Here is a 15236-nt window from a genome sequence, read left to right on the forward strand (position 1 = left end):
TAAATAGTCATTCAGGGTTATTGGTTTGGTGTGTGCTTTTGAAGATTGCAAGACACATTTAGAGAAGATGTGAGGGTTTCGAGATTCTCACGTTGTGGGTTGAAAGAGACTCATTCTGGATGGTGCCATTGAGACATTGTTTAGAGAGATCCGTGTGTGGATCAATTCAGAGATTTTAGAGAGTTGCAAGTTTTGACTTATCAACAAATTCTTGTGTTTGCTTGCATAGTTTGTGATTACTGTCTTCATTCAGTTTCGATCTTGGGCTAGGGAATTTGAAAAGTGACCCGAATTTACTAACACACATTATTGGTGCACTTTCATCCAGTGGCAGCAATATTGGGATGTTGTTTGATCGATCGATCAGGGATGCTTTTTTTTTTTTTTTTTGAGAAGAGATGGGGGTAATTTTGCTCTGGTGTTTCTCTAAGATTTGTCTCTGATCTCTCTCATTTTAGACACGTACGGACGTGTTTCTCTCTTTACCTTTGCTTGTCACTCTCTTCGACAAAATCCAAAAAGCTATCTTCATATATATTTTCATGCTCGAGAGAGATAAAGAAATGTCACGCAACTACGCAAGGGAAATCATAATTAAAGAGATAGATAATTGAGAAAGTTCATCAGGGTTGCTGATGCACGCAGACAGTAAAAAAAGAAAAAGAAAAACAAAGCTGAGAAATTAAGAAGAATAAAGGCGGAAGAACAATAATAAAGGATAAATTGGTCACTTTCTAAGTAAGGATGTATGAAAATACATATATATCCTTGCATTTAACAGATCAGTAACAGAAAATAATATATTGATAAATTTTTATAGGACTCGGTATTACTAGAAAATATGCCCGCACTAAGCTACGGAATTTATTGTTATGAATGTGGAAGAGAGTAATTGCTTGAATAGATGGTAATGTTGTTAATATTATAGAATTAGATACCAGAAATTTTTATATAAGGCACACAGGGAAAAATTCCAGAGGAATTTTTTTTATTGAAATTATGTTCTGAAGTGAGGTACATTTTGGCCAAAATTTTGTATTACAATGCATAAATTGAATTGAAGTATGCTCCTGAAATAGCTGTTGATGGAGTTTTGTCTTGAATGGATGGAGTTGTGTGTACAGTCTTACAAAATATTTGAAGAATTAGTAAGAATAGCATTATTATATTTGAGGTTAACTTTTCTTATTCATAGAAGTAAAATAGTTTAGAGAAGAAGGTAAGGGGAACATGAATGGAATGACACGATTATATGTGGATTGAAAAGCAAATGCAGATAAACAACTAAAGTTCAATTAACCACAATTCTGCAGAAGCTTCTGTATCAAGGAAAAGTAATTTGATTGAAAAAAGAAAAGGATCAGAGATTATAATCGGATAAACACCACATCCTTGGACATTTGTGCGATTGGTAATTAGAAACAGTGCAATGATAAAACACAACAGAACATCAGTTACTGGCAAATGAGCGGAGTATACTACTTTGCTGCAATTGAACACTATGCCTCCATTTTTACATTAGTTAGATGTTGAAGCACAATAATTAACAGTTTAATGGTAAGAAATTAGCTGATCATTAAGGAAGAATCCTGGGGACTTTTTAATTAAACTGAAGATGCATTCATACATGTATAGAGCTTTTAATTAGCCTAGGGATGCTTATGAATATTGTATATTGGACAGAAGATGGATTAGAGACAGTAGGTGTTCATCTTAAAGCACCGTTTATATAGAAACTGGTTCCGGATATCAAATTTGTGTGGAATCCAACGTGTAATCTACTACCAACATGGTCTGTTTCAAGTTAATTGGCTTTAAATCCCAGACATATATTATATGGACAAAGAAAGCTGAAGCTGAAGTATAAGATCTTTAATCACTCATAGTGAGGTTTTCGGTCAAAATCTAGCTAATTCATCTGTTCGTCTGCCACCAAACAATGACAGTAGTTTCATTAGTACACCACAAAATTGAGCATGACCAAGTCATTAAGGTGATCTGGCCAAAAAAACCTCCACTTAAAGCAAGTAGTATCATAAAGCATTGATATAATAACTAATCTTTTGATCACAAAATCTCAAATTTCACATCAAATAAATACAGCAACAATGATACAAAAGCTTAATATCCCACCATATATAACTTTCGAGTCTAAACTACATAAAAACAACAAATTACATTTTTAATACCTAAAAACAAATAAAGAAAGAAAAAACAGTAAAAACAATAATCTCCACTTCTAATTGCATTGACAGATATAGAATAGAACGCACCGCACGTGCTTGGCCAGTTTTAATTCAGACATATGCCCGGTCTGACGGCACGCCCTAGTGGCGGCGTCGTCGGACGGGCGTTAGTGGACCGAGTGTCCGGTGATAGATGGGTGTCCATTCGGAGGGAAGACTTCACGGTGGCTTCTTCTTTTAGATCTCGCAGAGGTTGCGATGGGGGTAAGCAGCGTGGGCTGGTGTCGGCAAGAGCGAAGGGTGGATGGCGGAAGGTGCGGCTCCCTGGTGGCGACGAGCTGGTGTTGGCGACAGCGGGTTCCGAAAGGTTCAGATCTGATTGGAATTCCCCGATCCGGATTGGGTTGTTTGGAGCCTCTTGCGTCTGCAACCATCTACTTGATTGGATCGGGTCTGTTTCCAGCGACTATGCTGAACGACATGATGGGGAGGGCGGCGGGGTGGAGGATCGGCCTGATGGGGATTGCTCGATGCGCTGGGTGTGTCACACATGGAGGGACGGCAGGATCTCTATGTGCGATCGGGAAGAAGGGTGACGTTGGCAGCCTTCTTTCTGGGCTTGGGCTCGGTGACTGTTGGGCCTGGGCCTTGGTTTGGTCTCTGGTCCAAAAATTTGTTTCTTTTTTGCTTTATTACTTTATTATGTCTTACTGCAGTTTAGTAATACGTGGCTTTATGCCGGCAATAAGTCCCTACCACTTTTTGGTAGGGCGACGTGGGCTTGGTGCCGGTATGCACACTCTGTGTGCCTTATCTGGCCTAGCGAGGCAGCGAGCTGTTTGTTTGGTCTAATGGACGCAACCTCCTAGTGGCAAGATGAAATTGAGTGCCACTGGATTTATTTCCGTGCGGCAACATAGTGGGAAAGCTGTGCTATTTGTAATGATGCTTCTTCATTATAGAGTTATCTTTTCGGTATGTCACCACTATGTCAAAGCAAATGGAGTTGCCATTCGTGCACTCTTTGCTAATTGGTGCTTGTTAGAATACATAGACTTTGTGGAGAATCTTGGTATTATTTCAAGATATTCTCTTTATGCTTCTTGTAATCTGGGGTTCAGGCTCTACGTCCCCCCCCATGTATTCTGCAATTTCGTTAATCAAGGCTTGAGGGCAGCCGCACCAACCCCATTTCAAAAAAAAAAAAAAAAAAAAACCCAGCATACCAAATATGATCAATAAACTGCATACTTTCTTTGTAGCTATCTTATTTCTCAAAACCCAGCATACCAAAAATATGACATTATAAGAACGAAAGGTGATTCAACAGAGCAAAAACACCCAAATATTCCAATGAACAATATTTAGAACTGCGGAAGACAACCAAACAACAGATCAAACCGAAAACCCATAATAACACAATATTGAGATCCAAGTACAATTGACCGTGACAATCGCGCGACAAAATTATCAAACCAAAGCTTCAAATTCTGGAATCTTACCGATTTCAGTCCCTATTCTTCTTTCATAGATATTCCAGTGAACAATATTTAGAACTGCGAAAGACAACCAAACAAGAAATCAAACCCAAAACCCAATTCCAGCAAAAAACAACAAAAACGCAACCCCCAAAATCTAACCAAATGAAAGCTTCAAACTTTAGAACCTTACCTATTTCAATCCCTCTTCTTCTCCTTTCTACCACAGCTTCAAACTTTTGAAGCTTACTGATTTCAATCAAACTTTAGAACCTTACCGATTTCAGTCCCTCTTCTTCTCTTTTCTACCACAGCTTCAAAAGAGGAAAAAATTTGTCATCACCAAAAGAGGTTAGACTTTCAGACCAAAAAAAAAAAAAAAAGGAAAAAAAAGGAGTTAAACTGAATAGAAAATGTGCAAGTGCTTTCATATGAGGATAAACTGACAATGCAGCATGTCATTTCGAACCAAGATATTAGTCCTCTATAAACAATATATACATTTCTTCTATATTTCTTAGGCCAGAAAAATCAACAGTGTTTTTAAATACTAACAACTGAATACAAACTTTAAATGGAAATCAATTAGAAGAAATTATAAAACAAAGACACAAATCAAACCTTGGAAGAACAAAAACTCAACTCATCCCAAAACCTTGGACGAAAGTATCCCTAAATTGCCTAAATAACAGAGAACAATTCTAGATTTCTTACCATATTATAATCCAAAAAAGAAAGAAAAAAAAAAAAAAAGGAGACCACCAGATTACAAAACTTCCTTTCAATTACCATTTTTGGATATATTTCCACAATCATATTAACAAATTTCATTTCCAACCAAGTGAATCCTGGATTACGTCTATATCAGTGACATCAAACAAAGTAGTCTGTTAAACCATGGATTTATCATTTTATAAACATGATAAATATACCATCGATTTGAATACCAAATTTGACTTGTACCAAAACAAACAGTATCCTTCCTTTACTTTGAGTATTGAGACCATTTGTAGACATAAACAGACTATTTATGTGTTGTTGAATTTAGGCAACAAGGGATTTAAAGTGCAAAAGCAAAGGAGGGACCCAAAACACGAAGAGGAATTTTAGATTCACTTCAAATCACAATAAACAATGCAATTAAGACTGGTATGATGAGTTTTCATCCAAACCTCTCAAATAAACAACTCACCTTCCAGACAGAGAAAGACAGAGGCAGGCAGACACTACATGCACTTGCAACACAGAAAAGAAGAAGAGAAAAACCTCTATCTGCAATCAATCAAATACAAATTCCTCAGAAAAACCAAACTTTAATTCGAATCAAATAGTGGACACCCAAAACCTAATGAAACCAATCAACCCCCACTCTCTGTGTCAATTCAGCTCAGAAATCAAAGAAACCAATCAAATTAAACATATCCAGAACAAAAGGGAAGGAAGTAAAGCAATTGACCTGAAAATCCAAGGGATAGATGAATTGGTCATCACTGTGTGACTGAGAGCAGCCGAGGACGCAAAGCGAAAAAGCAATGACAGGCTGATCGAGTGAGATTCTGGGTGCAAAGCAAGGGCAAAACCGACCTTTCCACCCCCAATGAACAGATGTGAACAAGTGTGAACATGTAACATGTCTTTTAGTATCTATAAATCTATACTATTATTAAGAGAGGAGATTTTGTTAGCCAAAATCAAAATTTTTGATAGATTAAACCCTAAAAGATTAAAAAACTTTGAGAATAAATTAAATCACAAAGGTAAATATGACAATAACAAAATAGATTTTCATTACAAAAATTAAAAATAAATTATCCCACAATCCCCACTTTTCTCTCCCACTATTTTCTTTCTGCAATAACTGTCTTATCTCATTTATTTTTTTAATTTTCTTTAAAAAAAAAAAAGTATTACACATGCAGGAGCATGTATGAAGAAGACTAGTTTTTTTTTTTTTTTGAAAGGGGTGAAGAAGACTAGTTATTATTAAGAGAATCTGTTTTGCTAGCCAAAACTAAAAAATTTGATTGAAATGACCTTGAAATATTAAAATTTTTTAACAATTAATTAAATCATAAGGACAATTATGACAATTACAAATTATATTTTTATTCAAAAAATAAACAAAAAAAATCTCACAACCCATTTTTGTCTCCCACTAACTTCTCTCTACAATAACCGTTTTAATCAATTATCTTTTTTTCTTTCTAAAACAAAAAAAAACTTGCATGTGTGGAGGAAGACTAGTATTTAGAATTAGAATGAACAGGTAACATGTCTCCAGTGCACTAAAATTTTGACCCGTTAGTAATAGTAATTAGTAACTCGTCACATTTCGCTGTCTAAATGTTTTCCGCGGCTTCTCACCTCCTCCTAGATTCCTAGTCTTCGCCTGAGCTCCAACTCCGGTGCTTTTAACCCAGACGTGTAAATGGGAATAGGGTTTAACTCATCTCTCTCAGGTAAACAGACTGTTCAACTCGCATAAGTTTGCTCTTAATTTCACCTAAGTTGAATCGGGTTTCCTTCAATTTTGTGAATTTCATAATAACCATGGATCCACGTTTCTCTGAATTTCCCAATTTCAATGATCACACCCTTTTGCCTGATATGTTGAATGAGTACCCAAGTAGTGATCCTTCTCAAGATCTTAGCTTTGTGGACCCAAATCCCATTAATTCTTCATCAAGCTTTAGCCCTGAGGGAGATGATGGTGAGTTTTCTGACAGTGTGCTCAACTACATAAACCTTCACACGATCCCACTAGCTTCACCAAATGCTTGTGGTGAAGCCGAGACAGCAATGCTACTTCAGAATCAAACGCGCTTTCTTTCTCCTGGAATTTCTTGGTTTTTGTACTAGTATCTCCTCTCTTGATGGCCACTTCGCGACCATCGGAGAGCTTGCCTCTGTATACAATACCAAAGCTCCCGGCACCAATCTTGTTTTGGGTTGAGAAATGCTTAGTGGCAGCAGAAAGCTCTGCTAATACAAATTCTTCAGTCTTGTCTGCATGCTTTGATGATGAACTACTACTAAAGTGCTGAAATGGAGCATTAGGAACGTTTTGGATCTCAACGAGAGCCCCTACATTGGGGTCAGCAGCACTTGTGAGTTGCTCAGACTCCCGGTTGTTGAACCAAGAGCTGCACAGTCCAATCCATAAGCAGAAAAGAACAGTGCAAAGTCCAGCAAAAGCCCCAACTGATCCAACTATTACAAAAACCAACAAAAGCTTATTTTTTCCTATGGATGATGAAGAACCTTTTTCCAGTGGACTTGTTGGAAGCAAAGGCACTGCAACTGGAAGCTCGGTCTGGCATGAGTTGCATATATTCCCCGACCCACCACAAAGAGTCTCCGAATTTGGGTACACACCACAGCTGCTACAAGGAGTTTGTACACATGGACCCGGAATGATCGATCCCAAAGTAACATCATTTTCAGAACTAGACCATCCTGGTCCCCAACAAATCACTGATAGATTACCTCTTGTTAGTCCACATACAAAATCCAAACCTGCAACAATCGACTCAAACGAAACATTTCCAACAACATCACTGTGACCCCAGCATACAACATAGCCATTGCTTTGCCTTATAGCACAAGTAAAATTTGCTCCCAATGCAAGGCCTGAAAACTTGGCCCCATAAGGTACATTCAATTGCCCGGAATCATTGTTCCCTTTGCAGACCAAAGTTCCATTTTTCCTTAAGCCACAAGCATGAGACTCTCCAGCAATTAAGCTTGACATTAACACATTCTCGAACCCTTTTTGAATCTCAGCTCCAATACCATTTCCCCAACAGAGGACTCTGCTACCATTCATCAAAATCCCACATGTAAACCCACTTCCAGATGTCACTGTCTTGAACTTCAATGCCTCCCCTGGTGAGTGAAACAAAGCCCCTCCTCTCCAGCACCTGACTGTGCTAGAGTTGACCTCTCTGGCACAAACTTGAGCATCACCAACCGTAAGATCAGTGGAGGAGGATATGGAATCAAAACCCTGTATGTTCCATGACCCTTTGGCTCTTCAAGCCACTGTGGAGTCTCTTCATGAGGTTATTGGAGGAGGGAAGTACCCAACTTCCCAAGACCTAAACCCTCTTTGTGTTGATCAAGATGTGTATGGAAATGGAAATGGGATGGCGGGTTCTTATAGGAGTGAGCTAATGGTTTTGGTTCCTGATGTGCTTAGTAAGAATTGTTATTGCAATTTAACCTAGGGGCAGAGGAGGGTAGTAAGTTTCTTCCTAGAGGTCAGTTGATTAGTGCAGAGGGCAACAAGCCGTATGCTGTGGCGGATAGAAAGGCTGGAGATGTGGTAGTCCCGACCCAGAAGAATGGGAGTGAGCATTTTCGTGTTGTTTCTAGAGGAAAGAAAAATCATCAAAGGGAAGATATAGATTTGGAGGATGGGAGGAGTAACAAGCAATCGACGGTTTATATGGATGGTGAGGAGGGTGAGCTGTGTGATATTTTTGACAAGGTGTTGCTCTCCAAGCCTATCAAGAGTAAAGACGATCAAGTCAGTCAGAATGGAGCAAACAATAGCCTGCAGCAGGATGGGCTATCTGTTGGAATTGGTAATGGGAAGGTTTGCGGCAAGAATCAAGGCAACAAGAAGGAAGTGATAGATTTGAGGGCTCTTCTGATTTCATGTGCAGTGGCTGTATCTGTTGATGACCGCAAGACTGCTAGTGAGCTACTAAAGCAGATTATGCAGCACTCTTCCCCATTTGGTGATTGTACTCAGAGGTTGGCTCATTGCTTTGCAAATGCTCTTGAAGCGCGGTTGGCTGGCACAGGAACTCAAATATATACTGCTTTAACTACTAAACGAATGTCAGCTGCTGATTCGCTGAAGTTTTACCAAGCTTATATTGCAGTCTGCCCGTTCATGAAGTTGTTGATGATCTTTGCAAACGATATGATTTTAAAAGCTGCTGAGAAAGCAGAAACACTACATATAATAGATTTTGGTATCCGTTATGGTTTTCAATGGCCAGCTCTCATTCATTGCCTCTCAAGAAGACCTGGTGGACCTCCGAAATTACGCATTACAGGGTTAGAGTTTCCCTCAAGTGGTTTTCGACCAGAAGAAGGAGTCCAAGAGACAGGGCATCGCTTGGCAAAGTATTGTAGGGGATTTAATGTTCATTTTGAGTACCATGGCATAGCCAAAAAATGGGAAACTCTCCAAGTTGATGACCTTAAAGTTCAAAGAAATGAGGTGCTTGCTGTTAATTGTCTCAACCGATTCAAGTACCTCCTTGATGAGACTGTTGTGGTAAACAGTCCAAGGGATACTGTTCTAAATTTAATTAGGAATTTGAATCCTGATGTCTTTGTCCAAAGTGTTGTTAATGGATCCCATCATGCACCCTTCTTTGTTCCACGCTTCCGAGAGGCACTATTCCACTTCTCTGCATTGTTTGATATGTTGGATACCAATTTGCCTCGTGAAGATCAGATGAGATTGGGGTTTGAGAAAGAGTTTATTGGACGTGAAGTTGTGAATATAGTAGCTTGTGGGGCTTTCAAAGAATTTTTAGGCCAGAAACATACAAGCAGTGGCAGATTCGAAACATGAGGGCTGGGTTCAGACAGCTGCCATTGGACCGTGAAGTCATGAACAAAATAAAGGATAAGGTAAAAATGGGGTACCACCCTTCTTTTGTGGTTGATGAAGATGGCCGCTGGCTGCTGCATGAATGGAAGGGCAGAATTATGTATGCTTCTGCCTGTTGGGCACCATCTAGGACTTGAAATGCTCGACTGTTAGAATTGACTCGTACAATTTGTCAAATACAACTTCTTTCTAACCTTGAAGGTAAAAAGCTTAGTGTACAAGAACTAACTTCAGTTGTTGAAACAATGTAGGCGGGCTTTAGCTGTTGTTATCTCTATATCACGGCCTCTCAGTTTGGGGACTTTGGAAGATCAGCAACTGTTGTAGCTGTCTGTGCTTGTTTTTTCTTTTCCTTTTCTCGGCCATTTTTTTTTTGGAACTATTGTAAATTACTTATCACCACCCCACTGTAGGTTGCTGTAATGCGTTTCTGATTTGCCGAGTTCTAGTCTGGGGTCTGGTCGTCTGGATCCTCACCTGTATATATTGTAGATCAGATGCTTTTTATGCAGCTTTTTTTTTTTGAGAAATTTTATGCAGCTTTTATGTGTGGTGAAAGGTTGTCCCATAGGCTACCGCTTTACAATTCTCTCCCTTTTCTTTTCAAAGCGCTGGATAACTTCGGTATTAAAAGTTTGGCTTATGATTATGAAGTACTAGTTTACTGTTGATCCTCATACTTGAATCGGCGAAACTTTGATTTAGTCTATGGTCTGTGGTCTCTGGTTTTTGCAATATTTCATCCAACTTGTGAAAGAAGAAAAGTAAGAAGAGGAAGACAAAAACTAAGAAGAAAAAGTACAGAAACAAGGACTTGTTTGGATATGACTTGTTAGAATCGGCAGTGTTCTTTGAATCGTCAGCTCCATTTCTTTCTGGTGCGTATCCAATTTATTGATGAACCCAACCCTTGAACTTTCCAAGAGACATTGGCTGATATAGAAACAGAATAGTGCAGCAAATGATGTCATATCTGAGATCCAGAAATGTGTATACTGAGAATCTAAAGCCTAATATGACTGAATACTAAGCATAGGTGTGCTCATCAGTCATCACAGTAGTCTAACATACCATTTCTAAGATAGAAACCATTGATTAAATAGAACAAAGTCACAAAATAGATATTAGAGGTGACCTAATTAGCTTTGATGCAACTCGATATGAGCTGTGAATCTGCGATGCCATATATTTTCTCATACTCTCCGATGCGTCTTTACTACTGTATGCGTGCTACGGTTTATATATATATATATATATATATATATATATAGATCCTATCCAGAGTGGAGCTCCGCTTTGATATTAACGTGTGAAGTTCGAGTTTTGGGTCACTTTTCGGTCTCATATCCATATCTCGACCGTTCAGTTTTTAGGTGCTAGTGTATAGATCATCTCTGCAAATTTTCAGCCAAACTGATGATCGTTAAGGTATCTAACTCGCTTAAACCAATAGACGGACTGAATCTGTCAACCTAAATCGTACTAGCTTTAAGGCAATTATCAATGCCTTAATGATCATCATTTTGGCTGAAAATTTACAGAGACGATCTATGCACTAATACCTAAAAACTGAATGGTCGAGATGTAGATACGCGACCGAAAAGTGACCCAAAACTAGAACTTCACACGTTGATTTTCAAAGCGGAGCTCCGCTCTAGATAGGATCTGTATATATATATATATATATATTTTTTTTTTTTTTAATTTTTATTACTATTGTTTTTAGAACTTTTTTTTAGGAGTCTAGGATTTTGAGTTTCAACTCAGTTGAGCAAACAACTTTTTTTCTAGCCCGATCTTCTGCTGGACTATTAGGGTTCTGGAAAAACGTGCTTTAATAAGCATATGAGTTGAGCATTCAACACACTTTTGGTGTTTATGGTGTGCTGAATATGGATCCCCAATCAGAGTGGTCGAAACCGACGAGCCCGTGGAGGTCCAACTCTTGCCGAACATGGAAGTTGGGCCGTTGAGAGGGGTCTGGGTCCATGAGATTTTGTTGGGTTGCCAGGCAGGTTTGTATGGCTGCGAGGCGGTGGAGAAGGAGGTTTTGTTCTTTTGGTCGTTGAGTGATCTGGGGTGGTTAGATCCGAGACCCAGATTGGAATTGATGGTGGAATTCTTTGGATCAAAAATGGAAGTCGGAGGGAGTGGTGGTGGGGTAAAATTGACCCCAAAAAACATGCACATGAGCAGAGAGAAGAGAGAAGTGTGTTGACTGCTCTATTCCTTTATCAAATAAAAAGGTAAGACATGACTAAGTGTGGCTCACACACACTGTGTATCTAGTACTCCCCCTAGAATATAGCGTATGATTGAAGTACATCAGAGGATCCATTTCCAGGAAAGTCTCTGTATTATTTTTCTTTCTTTATCTTCAAGCTTTTGGAAATTGTGGTCGACTAGTTATGTAATGGGGTCGACTATATATCAATTGTGGAGATTTTTCATCACCCACAAAAGCAACCCTTTATATGGTGTTCAATGTACCTGTCATAATCAACTCTACGTGCATTTACTTATTTTCGTACGAAGTGATCATATTCCTGGGTTGCTTTGAGAATGAAAGGATGGACCTTTTGCCAAAAAATGGTGATAAGAGATGCATGTGGATGAAGGCCTTAAGGACCACAGAACATAGACATATGCGTGTGATTGAAGATGAGAGACTGAGAAGCGACAGAGAACTAGATAAGAAAGTCCAGAAGGTCTATAATATCATTGGTTTGCAAATTGCAAGCTGGCTTTGGAGTTTGGAGGTCGAATCAGAAGAAGATTCATAACTTGTCGGATCTCTCCTCGATCTGTTGATATAACTCTTTACTATTTGGATCTGGATTTTTTGATTTTTCTGATGTGCAATATATATAAATATATGTGAATTGTCATCCTCTGGTTTTCATAAGCAAGTCTTTATATCATGGAGTTCATCTCAATGACTCTACCATGGTTTGTTTCTGTGGGATTCTAAGTCAGTTTTTATTGGACATGCATTTACTGTTATGAACGGTAGCCCCTTTGGGAATTTGATCCAAGAGATGCGCTCAGATTAGGGCTTGTTGGGTTTCCCTCCTTGGATTCCTTAAAAAAGATTTGGTTTTTATCTTTTGCTATTGAATCGACGTACTAGTGTGAGTTCTGATATGCATGTTTTCAAGTCTAGATTATTAGAATGATTCTAGTGGTGGGAAGAAATAGTAACTTCTCTGTATTTGGTTTGCCAAATTTACTTTAGGGGTATCGCCTCCTATGGGTGTTGATAATGAAAGAATTCAGTGATCCAATAGGGTATTGATATTGTTTTGGCATTGGTTCTTCTTTATTTTCTCAAAGAAAAACAAAATTTAATAGAGGGGACTTGTTTCGGAGAATTGTAGTGGAGTAGATTCATCAATATATGGTGGGGATTTTTTGTTTTTGGTATTAGTTTCTGATGTAAAGGAGTTCTAGTTAGTTATGGTACAATTTCAATTGTGAATTTGGAGTTCTAGTTATTGTTTTGATTCTAATTAGTACTGGAAGTAAAATTATCAAAATATATAATAATAATTTAGCATCAAATTTTTTTTTAATACCATTACTTTTCCACACAAAAATCATTGTGAGTTAGAAGTTATTTCACATTGGCTGAGATTAAAATATTATTTTTGACTCACACAGATTGAACTAAATTCAATTGTACATGTGGATAGACAAGGGGGCTCACGACAAATATTCATATGGACTTCTAAAACCGTGTGAGAAGAGCATTAGCGCCCTTCTAGAGACCACGAAAAAGCAATCCGTGCATGCACTGTAGGTAAGCTTTTTATACACTGAAATCTGTGTGAGAAAGCCTTATTTTCACACAGATTCAAATATGTGGATAATTTATGTTTTGCTAGTAGTGGTAATTGCCTTGCATCATGCTCTCTCTCTCTGTCTCTCTCTCTCTCTCTCTCTCTCTCTCTCTCTCTCTCTCTCACACACACACACACACACACACAATGTCTTTTAAGCTATTAAAATATGAAGTTAAATTAGCAATGTTAGAGGCTTAGAGCAACTCCAACAGTTTTCCCATGTTTTGATTTTTCTCTATTTTAGGGAAAAATGAGTCTCTTTTGCTCCAACGGATTCCCTACAATCTTCCCTATTTTAGGATAGTGAGGAAAGAGAAAATAAAATTCCATAAATTTATAGCAATCTCTAAAATTTTAAGGAAGAATTATAGAGATTTTGGAGATAACTGTAAAATAGGGAATCTGTGAGCTGGAGAAGAAAAATTGCTTTAAAATTTGACTTTTGCTTCCCTATAATACAAAAATTATATGGAAGCTGTTGAAGTTGCTCTTAACATTGGACCTTTATTGTCATCTAGTTAGTGACTTTTCATCATTCTTTTCTCTAAGTCTCAAAGCTTTCCCTGGAAATGGATAAGCAGGGTAGGACGATTCTCAGGGTTTCAATGGTTATTCGATATTCTTGAAAAAAGACAAGAGTAAATGTCTTGAAGGTTTTTGACCAAGTGTAGTTTCAGTATTGATTTACCAAGACGATTACTAATTTCCTCGATCATCAAATAATGACCGGTTCTCCATGAAACATGGTTGGTTAATGACAAGTCTGATCAATTTTGATTGTGTTTGTGAGCTGGCTGTATCTGTGTATTTGAATTTTATGTTTGCATAAGCCAATATGTCGTGAATACATTGCTATTTTCCTTAATTTTTTTATTAATGATCAATGAGTTTTATGTTTTTTTTTTTTTTTTTTTTTTTTCAGATTCTCAAATTTGTTATGGAATATTAATGGATGGATTGTTTGAGGATATCATATGCAAGTAATCTTCTGCAAACCAAAATGAAAGTAAATCTTCTGCAAACCAAAATGAAAGTAACTTTACTCACACTACTACAATAAACCCAACTAGCTACATAAAAATGATAGTCCCCTTTGCTTATAAAGGGGACATATATCAATCCCATCTACCTATATTAACAACTACAACTACAAAAGTCCAAAATGAAATAAGCCACTTATATGAGCACATAAATGTTGGAGAGTAATTTAACCATGTTTAGTTCTCCTGATCCACTTTTGATTAAAAATTTACCTTCAATCCAAGCTAACACTAACCAAAATAGTCTTTGGGTTGATCGTTGTAGTAGAAACTTTTGTTTGTAATTTTCTTTTTCTTCTTAGAAAAAAAAATTACTTGCATGTGATATCCTCAAACAATCCATCCATTAATATTCCATAACAAATTTGATGAGGCGGCTGTTCACTTTGAAGATGGGTAAGGGTATATCTGTTCGCCAGCAAGTTGGGATAGTTGGTGATATTATCGTGCAACTAGCATCGGTGGATGTTAAATTTGACGAACACATCAAAGCTTTGGTGTTGTTGACTTCCATGCCTTCGGATTGGGATGTGACTATGAACTTGATTTGTAGTGGAGCCGGGACTACAAAGAAGCTGAAGTTTAATGATGTGCGTGATATTCTTCTGAATGAAGAGACGCGAAGACAAAATAACCTTGAAGATCCTTCAAGTTCTGCGCTCTCTATAGAAAATAGAGGTAGAACGTTCAACAAGAACTCAAACAACAATCATGGAAGGTCCAAGTCTAGGGCACCTGGAAAAGGCCGAAGCGTGTCCAAGTCAGGAAAGTGGTCCGATGGGTGTTGGCATTGTGGGAAATATGGACATGTCAAGAGAGATTGTAACCAATGGAAGGAGACAATGAAGATGGCAAACACAACTGAGTTTGATTTAGATGCACTTGTACTAAGCGTTACTGAAGTACCATTGGAGTCATGGATCATAGACTCTGGAGCGTCATTTCACTCAACTTCACAACAAGAGCTCATGGTGAATTACTGATGTGGTAATTTTGGCAAAGTGTTTCTTGCTGATGGTGGAGCCTTGGAGATTGTGGGAAGGGGTGATGTGAAGATT

The 15236-nt window shown here is 38.0% G+C and overlaps 1 protein-coding gene, 1 long non-coding RNA gene and 1 pseudogene across 2 annotated transcripts; 1 reads left to right on the forward strand and 2 right to left on the reverse strand.

Moving 5' to 3' along the window:
- Window positions 1-971: 971 nt before the first annotated feature.
- Window positions 972-4055, reverse strand: LOC121049457. The gene is made up of 2 exons (XR_005800283.1): window positions 3689-4055; window positions 972-1926 (listed from the first exon to the last, which is right to left on the reverse strand). It is a non-coding gene; the product is annotated as an uncharacterized LOC121049457 (long non-coding RNA).
- A 2340-nt stretch (window positions 4056-6395) lies between these two features.
- LOC112163984 (putative serine/threonine-protein kinase-like protein CCR3) lies at window positions 6396-7490 on the reverse strand. Its single transcript, XM_024300235.1, has one exon. The coding sequence runs from the start codon at window positions 7488-7490 to the stop codon at window positions 6396-6398; it is 1095 nt and encodes a 364-aa protein (XP_024156003.1).
- Window positions 7491-7523: 33 nt separating this feature from the next.
- Window positions 7524-9988, forward strand: LOC112163985 (annotated as a pseudogene).
- The last annotated feature ends 5248 nt before the right edge of the window (window positions 9989-15236 follow it).

The sequence above is a fragment of the Rosa chinensis genome, chromosome 5, assembly GCF_002994745.2.
Source record: "Rosa chinensis cultivar Old Blush chromosome 5, RchiOBHm-V2, whole genome shotgun sequence".
Lineage (NCBI taxonomy): Eukaryota > Viridiplantae > Streptophyta > Magnoliopsida > Rosales > Rosaceae > Rosa > Rosa chinensis.

Coding starts and splice junctions, on each gene's coding strand:
- LOC112163984 (XM_024300235.1), bottom strand. CDS start 7,490: ATGAATGGTAGCAGAGTCCTCTGTTGGGGAAATGGTATTGGAGCTGAG.